The following is a 10,194-nucleotide window of genomic DNA, read 5'->3' as shown; positions in this document are numbered from 1 at the left end:
AATCATCATCCATTGCAGGTTGGGGCATATGATCAAGAACCAATGGTATTGAAGGAAGAAGTCGAAACTGCACTGAAGGAATTGGCAGAGAACAAGGCTCCAGGAATTGACAGAATGCCCATTGAGATGTTTCAACAAATGGATGCTGCGCTGGAGGCACTCACTCGGTTATGCCAAGAGATTTGGAAGACAGCTGCCTGGCCAACTGACTGGAAGAGAGCCATATCTGTATCCATTCCAAAGATCTCATGGAATGTGGAAATTATCAAACAATATCATTAATATCACACACAAGTAAAATCTTACGAAGATAATTAAAAAATGGTTACAGTAGTATATTGTCAGAGAACTTCCAGAAATACAATCTGGATTCAGAAGAGGACGTGGAACGAGGGATATCATTGCTGCTGTCAGATGGATCTTGGCTCAAAACAAAGAATACCAGAAAAATGTTTATCTGTGTTTTACTGAGTTTGCAAAAAGCATTTGATTGTGTGGATCATAATAAATTGTGGATAACATTGAGAAGAATGGGAATTCCAGAATACTTAATTGTACTCATGAGGAACCTGTACATAGACCAGGAGGCTCTTGTTCAAATGGAACAAGGGGACACAACATGGTTAAAATCAATAAGGGAGTGCATCAGAGTTGTGTCCTTTCACCATACTTATTCAATCTATATGCTGTGCAAATAATTTGAGAAGGTGGACTATATGAAGAAGAATGTGGCATCAAAATTAGAGGAAGAATCATTAACAACCTGCGATACGCTGATGACACAACTTTGCTGAAAGTGAGGATGACTTAAAGCACTTACTGATGAAGATTGAAGATGGATTACATCTCAATATAAAGAAAACAAAAATCCTCACAACTGGACCTATAAGCAGCATCACAATAAATGGAGAAAATATTGAAGTTGTCAAAGACTTCACATTGCTTGGTTCTACAATCGATGCCAATGGAAGCAGTAGTCAGGACATCAGACAACATATAGCACTGGGCAAGTTGGCTGCAAAAGACCTCTTTCAAGTGCTGAAGAGTAAAGACGTCTCCTTGGGGGCTAGGGTGCGCCTGACATAGGCCATGATATTTTCAGTTACCTTATATGCATGTGAGAGCTGGACAATGAATAAGGAAGACCAAAGAGTTAACGCTTCCGAGTTGTGGTGCTGGTGAAGAATGCTGAAAGTACCATGGACTGCTAAAAGAACTAACAAATCTGTCCTGGAGGAAGTGTAGCTAGAATGCTTCTTGGAAGAGAGAATGGCCAGACTTCGTCTCACCTACTTTGGTCATGTTATCAGAAGGAACCATTCCCTGGAGAAGGATGTCATGCTTGGTAAGGTGGAGGGTCTATGGAAGAGGGCAAGGCCTTCAACTAGATGGATTGACACAGTGGCTGAAGCAATGGGCTCAAGTATAGCAAGGATTGTGGAACTGGCGTAGGACCGGGCAGTGTTTTGTTATGCTGTGCATAGGGTCACTATGAGTCAGAGATGACTCGATGGCACCTAACAATAACAACCATGTGTGTGAAATGAACTAATGTAAACCAGCTCTGGTGGTGTAGTGCCTGAGGCATTTGACCGCTAACCAGAAGGCTGGCGGTTCAAACCCACCAGATACTCCTCAGAAGGAAGACTTGGCAATCTACTTCCATAGACATACTGCCTCAGAAACCCAAGTCGCTATGAGTCAAATTGACTCGATGGCAGTGAGTTTGGGTTTTGTTTTTTTTAGCCTGATGACGATCCTGGTTTCCCCTTTTCTAAGGTGAGCAAAAGGAGCTCTGGTGGTGCTGTGCCTAAGGAAGATGGGGCAATCTACTTCCGTAAAGATTTACTACCTTGGCGGTGGGTTTTGTTTTGTTTTGTTTTTTTAAGGTAAGGAAACTGAAGCTCAGAGAGGGATAAATACCTTACCAAGGTCACACTGCTAATAAGCCACAGAGCTGGGACCAGAACTCACATCCTTCATTATCACTAAGTGTCACCCCTCAAACCGGCAGTGGGTAGGATTCACCTGCAAATTGCTACTGTGCTGCTGGGTGGAGAGCGAGGCAGTGAGCAGCCAGGCAGAGCAGAGGAGCCCGCCTTCGCTTCCAGGAGGGCCCGCCACGGTCGGGGTGAGTGCCAGCAGCTTCTCCAGAAGCTCCATCAGGGTCGTGCTGCTCAGGAGCACAGCAGCGGCTGCGGGGGTGGGCGGGGCCGGGACCACAGAGTCACACAGGGGCCCAGCTGGGGCCCCTCTGTGGTTCTTAGCACCTGTGGGGGCTTCATACACCTGTGCTAAGTGAACAAAAGTGTCAGCTTGAAGCATTAAGGGCCCCAGGTCATTGCAGGACCAGGTTATCAGGACCAGAAGGAACCTTCGGATCACCTGGCCCAGCCACTCCTCTCCATTTATTCCTTCAAAAGGAAAAACTGAGGGTGGAGAGTTCATTCATGCTGGGATCTCGGGATCTGTGTGATCAAGGAGCATGACTGCATGAGACTCCCAAGTCCTGACATTCTGAGATGTCAATGACCCTGAAGGAAAGGCTTTGCCCTTGTCATATCACTCGCCCATCCAGTGTCCTGCTTATTCTTTACATTGGTCCCAGGAGGGGGCATCGTTGTCTCCCTTTCTCAGATGAGGAAAAGGAGGCTAGAGACACCAGTCAGGTCAGGCAGCTGACAGGAGGAGAGGATGGGGCCAACTCCTGGCTGTGCTCTGCTCAGGACATCAGTCGGGGTCTGCACAGACACTGCCCGACCCTCTCCCTCGCTAACCCAGTGTGGGCCCAGCACCTCTTTGCCGACTGTCTGGCGTGGTCTGATGAAGGCTCCAGTACAGGAAGTTGAAGGAGGGCTGTAGGATGTCCACGTCCATGGGGCTGCATTTCCCACACAGCTTGCTCACTGCAAGAGACAGAGCCCCAACACCTTTGCACACAGGCCTCTGTGCCTTTAACATGCACCAGCCTTCATGCTTCTCACATATAATGGCTGATTTCAGATGCCAGTCTTGGGATCAAGCACAAACTAAGTGTCCCTGATATTATAGCCAATGGCAATCAGTGTAATCCATCTGCAAACATCAGGTAAACTGCCCACAGCTGCTTGTGTGCATCAGCCAGCCAAATGGACTGAACCAGTTTAGGTGTCAAACATCAGCCCATCACTGCTTTGTCCTGGCAGAATCCAGGGGCAAGGGTTTGCAGAGGTCATGTAGGTCAGCCTGTACCCTTAGCATGAGTCCTTGCTACGCCATGAGATGAACCAGCCTCTGAATCTGTCCAGCAATGGCCTCTCACTAGTTCCCAAGGGGCACTGACGACCTGGGTGCAGTTCCCCACTGGCCATGTTTTCTCTCACATCACCTCCATTTGGCTGACTCCTTAACTCCTATTCAACAGCTCCAGCACAGCTCACAGTCCACCCCGAGTCCCCAGGAAGCCTTCCTCAATCTCTTCAGGCCGGATGAGATATCCTTGTGTTCTACAGGCCTCATTAGAGCAGATTACACTGTATGGGGGGCATCTGCAGAACTGTCTGCCCAGCGCATCCCTTTCCTCCTGGGAACTGTCCCCCACCCCCTCATAATGATCCCTTCCCAGGTCTCCACTCACTCTTCTGGCAGCCACAGCGCACCGTGACCCCTCATTGGCTGCAGTCAGGCAGAACAGGCAGGGCTTTTCCCCACCGTCACTCACTCAATGTCAGTCCTGAAGGCTTCTGTGAAGATTCCAGGGACACTCACGTGTGGCTTTCAGCCCATTACTCTGCCCTGTGGAGACCCTTCTAAAGGCTGATCCCATCAAGTGCAGCCCTAGACTCCCTGCCAGTGTGGTGGCACCGCTGATCTGACAGACGCACTGTGAGAACCTGCACAGGCTGAGGCAGGACTGGCAGCCACCCCCAGAGGCCCCTTCTGAGCCTGACACTGATCTTCTCATGAGCAGTGAGAAGAGAAAGCCCGTCCTCATCGTTGTGGCTGGAGGGTCTGAGAGAGATGGGGCTCACATCATCCTCTTCAATCCAACCTCCCGTCCACCTTCCTAAGGGTGATGGCCAGTAAGTGGTGATGCATTCAAGACCCTGAAAGGGCTGGCTGAGGTTTGGGGCGGGGGTGGAAAGGGGCCTGGAGACCTTGCTAGAGATCATCAGATCTGAGTCTGCTGTGAGAGGGGGTGGCGAGCTGAATCCATGCCAGGACAAAGGCATCCGCTGAAGGCCTGCTGTGTGCCAGGCACTGGGCCTGGCATGCACCATCCACAGGCTCAGCTCTTGCTTAGGCCAACCCCATCAGGTAAATACATCGAGCTAACCTCTGAGGAGCCTAAGGCCTGGGGCACTGCTAGTGACTAAGCCCGGATTCAAGCTCAAGCCATCCTAAGCCCAAAGCATGAGCTTGCCACACACTGACATCCTGCCTCTCCATCACTTCCAGAGAACAAACCACAGATGGACCCACTAGCTTCTGCCAGAGGCGTGCGGGACAGGAGAGGAGCACCAACAGCCGCGCCGCGTGAGCACCCCACACGCCGCCCCCGGGCTCGAGCGCTGTGCCGAGCAGCCGACGCACCCTGGTGGAGGAGCTTCACGGCCACGCTGTCCAGCTCCCGCTCTGAGCGGCTTCTCAGCTGCACCAAGGAGAGGAGGCTCAGCAGCAAGTGCAGGTTCCCCGAGGCTGCGAACAACAAGGAGCGCTGCTCAGGAGGCAGACGGACACCCCACCCAGCTCCACACGGACCTTAGGAGGGGGCACCAGAGGCTCTGTTTTCCCCAAGTCAGGTGGCTTACTGGGATTACCCCTCCTTCCTGACATTTTCTTCTTCACTGGGTTCAGGGGCAACTGACGTACTGAGTACCAACACTGGATTGAGTAGCAGAATTCATGGTTTTACCTAATCCCTTTAACAACCATGTGAAGCATATTTCCTAGTCTGCAGTTAAGAAAATTGAGGCTCAGAGAGGCTGAGTGACTTCTCCAAGGTCCCATAGCCAATAAGTGGCAGGGCAAGGACTTGAACCCAAGTCTGAATCCAATGTCCTTGGTCGTTCCATTATGCAAGCCCTGTTAACCTCATAGTTCTTAGGCAGCCTTCTCCCTGAAACATCTCTTGTCCTTCCTTGCAAAGGAAGGGTCGGCTCCTCCAAACACCCTTACATCTGCCTCCAGACTCCAGCCCTAGGTTAGAGTGGGACCAGGGCACACCTACCACACCTCCCACTCTCTCCTACTTTGGAATTTTCATTTAATAATTCAGCCTCTCTAAAAATAGTAAAAGAAAAACCAATTCCAACGTTCAGTCTTTTCACTGAATTGAACTGTTCCAAACTTCAAGCTTTCTTGGCCCCAGGGAGTCCCCCCAGGTTTGGAAACTACCCCCCTGACTCTCACTGGGAGCTTCCAACACGTCACAGACGCTCGCATCCCCGGCCTGCTGGCTGCTGTGCCTCCCCTGCCTCCTCGTATTTCCCGCCTCCTTCTCCCCATCTGGGGCTGCCACCCTGCCTCCTCATAGTTCCCACCTTCTTCTCCACAGCTGGGGCTGCCACTCTTGTGACAAACAGCTTGGACTGAGCAGAGTACATGCTGTGCAGGGTGGGGATGTCACACATACCCAGCCTTGTTAAACACAGTAATAGACATTAACATAATTAAACACACACACACACACACATATTCCCCAAGCCTGTTGGGCACCCACTCTTTCCAGGACAGAAAGGAGGCGATGTTTGCCTGGCCTGACTGTTCTTCTGCTGACGGAAGTCCTGATTCTCTCCCCTAAAGCAGAACTAACCAAGACAGAGATACCCACTCTTGACTGTCCAGCCAGACCAGGACCTTCTGGTCAAAATGTGCCCTCAGGACCTGCAGACTGACCTCCTGAGGTAGAGGGCCCATTCTCCACCAGCAGATGCTGCAGAAGTAGCAGGAAGTGGCCTTGGATAAGACCACCCACGTGGACATCTTCATTTCTCCTCAGAAAGGTCTTCAAGACGATCAACACCTTACGGGCTGTGTCCACTGGGCTGGAGTAGATGAGATCCTGAGTAAGCAAGAAGGAGACCACAGATCAGAGGGTATCCTGGTCAGGGGACTGTAAAGAGGAAAGGGGGAGGGGAGGCACAGGAGGATGGTGTCACAGAACCCGAGGAGGGAAGCGCTCACTGACTCAGCACCTATTACGCACCAGAAGTTCTGCTAGGTGCACTGACTTCTCATAACACGCCCGTAGAACAGGCAGAAACTAAGTCCATCCTCAACAGGAACAAATGGAGGCTTGGCGAGATGATGTCACTTGCCAAAGGTCACATTGGCCAGCCAGTGACACAGACAGGATTTGAACCAGCTCTCCTAACTCTAAGCCCAAAACTCTTTCTACTCTTCATGCTGCCTCCCTCTTGCAAACAGAAGTAGTATGGGCTAGAAGAGTTGTTTTCAGGAGACCTGAGGGGACCTGAGTGTGCTGTCAGGGAGAAGAGGCAGAGAGGGGGGATGCAGACATCTGAGGGGAGGAAGAGGATGGGCAAGGACTGATTCAGGGCACTGAAAGGGAAGTGAAGACTGGGTCAGGCCATTCTCCAACATGGCATCTGGCTCTGCCTCAACCCCTGGGTTTAGGAGACGGGAAAGGGTATTGCTTTATATCTTGCCTTCAGAGTGGTTTTAGTGAGTTTATGTTAAAGGCAAAGGCAGCCATAAGCCACACTAGAGGTCACCCTACTGACAGCTGCTGGCCATCTACCAGCTCAAACAACCCAATTGGACTAGACAGGCTAATGTGCTGGACCAGTTAGGGCTGGGTGCTATGGATTCAAGGTCACCCACAGCCTCACTCTCCAGGGAAGGCAGCTAGACATACACAGAGAACCAGTGACAGGGCACATGGCTGGGCACATCCAGATGTGCTAATGGCTGAGTGGATGGGTAGGTGGGGCATCTGGGCAAGGCTCATCACAAACCTCCACAACTGCTAGAGAAACAACTGTAATATCAACAACCACCTCCTGGTCAGGGCCCCATAATGTCAGGTATCATGGTGTTTATACAATAGCTGTGTGTCAATATGCTTGACTGCTAACCCAAAGGTTGGAAGTTCAAGTTCAAGTCCACTTGGAGGTGCCTTAGAATAAAGGACTGATGATCTAGTTCCAAAAAAATCAGACACTGAAAACCCTCTGGAGTAGAGTTTTAATCTGACCCAGAGTCAGAGTCTACTTCACAGCTGGTCTTTGGTTTGATTTTGATTTGTTTACATGCTATCTAGATCTTCCTAATAACTCTTCCAGGTAGGTGTCATCCTCATTCGTCCAGCGAGGAAACTGAGGAAAGGTGTTGCCTATCAAGAAAGTAGTGGGGTTGTAAATTCCACTAGACTGAAAGTGTATCAAGGGCAAGGATCAGGTTTGCCTCATTTTTGTCACCTTGTAGGGACTCGGAAACCATCTCTGGAAGAAGATCACAGAAGAGAAGTACTGGAATCTCCAATCACATCTCTCCACCCTTTCACTTCACAGAGTGTAAGGCTGGTGCCCAGAGAGGGGCACCATTTGCCCAAGGTCATAGGGCCCAAGGTCAAATCGATTTCCTTGTCCAGCACATCACTGCCCCACTGCCAGAGAGCTGGTCCCTCAAAATCTGAGTAATCTGAGTCAGTGGATGTTAAAGGTTCAAAGGGAAGGAGGCTGTGATGGTCAGTTTTATGTGTCAACTGAGCAGTTATTCAAGCCAACACTAATCTACTTTTTCTGTGAAGGCATTTTGTAGATGCGGTTAACATCTACAATCAGTTGACTTAAAGTAAAGGAGATTCACTTTGATAATGTGGGTGGGCCTCGTTCAATCAGTTCAAAGTCCTTGAGGGCATTACTGAGGTTTCCTAGAGAAGAAGAAATTCTGCCTCAAGTCTGCAGCATCAGCTTCTGCCCAAGTTTCCTGCCTACCAGCCTCCCTACAAATTTCACACTTGCCAGCCCCCACAACTGTGTAAGCCAATTCTGTGTGTGTGTGTGTGTGAAAGATATGTACACACACACACTTATGTTTATGTAGATATCTCCTATTGACCAATAAGAAAGCTAAGATGGCCTCGGGGGGTTGTGATGAATGCTGGGGGAGGTGTGCACCCCACTGCATGGGTCAGTGTGAAGGCTTTTGGTAGAGCCAAGTGGACCTCACTCTGCAGTCTCTGCTGCCCAGAGTTGTCCAGAACTCTCTGGGACTGGATCAAGCGGGATGACGTGGCCAAGGAGGGAACAAAATAGCTTCTGTGACATTACTGTTTCTCACATTTCAACAACCCACAGAAAGACCACCCATTGATAAGAGTGGCAATTAACAGCTTTGTTTTCAGCTGTTAATTACCCATATCAAAACCAGAAATTGGTACCAACACATATTTTTAGACTCTTTCCCCTCCCATGGCTAAAAGCTAGGGAGAAATGGCAGGAATTATATATTTGAACAGACAAGAAAGTTGTTCCTTGCTGTTCTTTTTCACCATTGATGTTTCTAGGATCTAATTTAGTGGAAGACTCATGAACTTTGGGTTCTAGTCATGATATGACCCTATTAGCAACATGACCTTGGGCCATCCAATCAGCCTCTCTGAGATTAACTGTCTTTATCTGGTTTAGAGTCAAGAGGCAATGAATGGTGGTGTGGATGGATAGATCACTTTTATATATCCTTTCTAGCCATGAATGATTGGATGGTGGGACTATGCAAATAAGGTCCTTGTGGTCCACCAAGGGGACTGGACAGTTTGCTAATAATGCAAATAAGGTGCATGGAACACTAGTGAGGAGATTGGTCAGTTTTGCCATCCTGCTAGTCTTAAAATGACCCACACCAGAGGCAGAAAGGGGAGACATGACTACCACCAAGAAGAAGAGAGATGAGAGCAGAGTATATGTGTGGACTCAGGGTCCCTGTGCTAGAAACCTACTAGACCCAGGAGATAGAGAGCTGTAACACCAGAGATGGCAAGAGATGACATGGAGTAGTGGCAATGAAATAGTAGCAGCAGAACCACAAGACTGGCAGGAGATGGTGTGGTGGGCTAAAGAGCTTTGTAACACTTACTAGAGCACAGCAGAGGCCAGGCTGGCCAAAGAGGCCAGAGGGGCCAAGAGGCCAAAAGCTGAGGGCCAAAAAGAGACTTGCCTTTTTGAGAAGACAGCTGTCTGAATAGAAGAACTATATCCTGAGTCATTTCTGATCCTGAATTGTAACTTGTTACTTCTCTAATAAACTCCACAATTGTATTGTCTATGAGTTCTGTGTGGCCACTGCAACAAATTATTTAACCCAGAAGAGCAGTAGAATGTGCATGGGGAATGATGGCTGGTGTCAAAAACAGTACAAAAGTTGGAGGAAGGAGGAATGTCTGACCTCTGCTTCAAAGGAATCGCCCTTAGACTGATGTTATGCTGTGCACAGCATGTGAAGTTAGAGGTCAGATGCCTTCATTGCACCATTTTTATCATGGCCTACTCTGAAGAATATCAAGAGAGTTCCTACATATTACCTCATTTATTCTCACCTTCTCCCCATTTTACAGGTGAGAATCATAAGTTTAGAGACGTGTCCCACCCTCAGAGCAGCTCCTTCCTGTTGAGCTCTAGGCCTGGCAAAGCACAAAGCTCCTTCTACCCCTCTGCTTCCAGGAAGGAGAGGTGATAGGGATGGGGCACAATCAAGGACAAGGATTGTCACGGACTCTATGGATTTGATCTCTTTAGATTCACTTTCCCTTTGGCTTGCTGATTTTGAGTATACCAATGTGCTTTGAAACTAGTGGCACAGGACAGCATTCAACTACAGAGGGGCCTCCACTCTGGAAAGACTCAGTAGAGAAAGGGAGTTTGAGAAAGAAGGACAACGACCTCAGTTTTTGACAAGCTGATGTTGAGAAACTTGTAGAAACTAGATAGAAATGTCAGATAGATGGTTGGCTTTATAAGCCTGGGGCTCAGAAAAGAAGGTTAAAGATGAGGGTAGAGATTTGAAAGTCACTGGCATATAGGCAGGAAGCAATCAAAGCCAGGGGAATAAATGAGACAATCCAGGGAGAACAATCAATTGATAAAAGAGCCTAGGCCCCTGGAGAGAACAATCATGGGAGAAGGAAGGGCTGCTTATGCACAGGGAGATAGCTCAGGGTGCAGAAGAGTATGAAGGGATGGACACTGGGAG

At 49.0% G+C, this 10,194-nt stretch overlaps 1 protein-coding gene across 1 annotated transcript in view; it reads right to left on the bottom strand.

The window, feature by feature from the left end:
* Window positions 1-10,194, bottom strand: part of MEI1 (meiotic double-stranded break formation protein 1) — a 153,700-nt gene that overhangs the window by 26,059 nt on the left and 117,447 nt on the right. Inside the window, exons 25-28 of the mRNA XM_042781067.1 lie at window positions 5,878-6,043; window positions 4,573-4,677; window positions 2,796-2,906; window positions 2,029-2,195 (exon numbers count right to left, since the gene is read on the bottom strand). Coding sequence (XP_042637001.1) covers window positions 2,029-2,195; window positions 2,796-2,906; window positions 4,573-4,677; window positions 5,878-6,043 — 549 coding nt within the window. The remainder of the gene's footprint in view (window positions 1-2,028; window positions 2,196-2,795; window positions 2,907-4,572; window positions 4,678-5,877; window positions 6,044-10,194) is intronic.

The sequence above is a fragment of the Orycteropus afer genome, unplaced genomic scaffold (genome assembly GCF_000298275.1).
Source record: "Orycteropus afer afer isolate SDZICR_OR568_19922 unplaced genomic scaffold, OryAfe1.0 scaffold00083, whole genome shotgun sequence".
NCBI classification, from domain to species: Eukaryota; Metazoa; Chordata; class Mammalia; order Tubulidentata; family Orycteropodidae; genus Orycteropus; species Orycteropus afer.
This window is presented reverse-complemented; position numbering and strand designations above follow the sequence as displayed.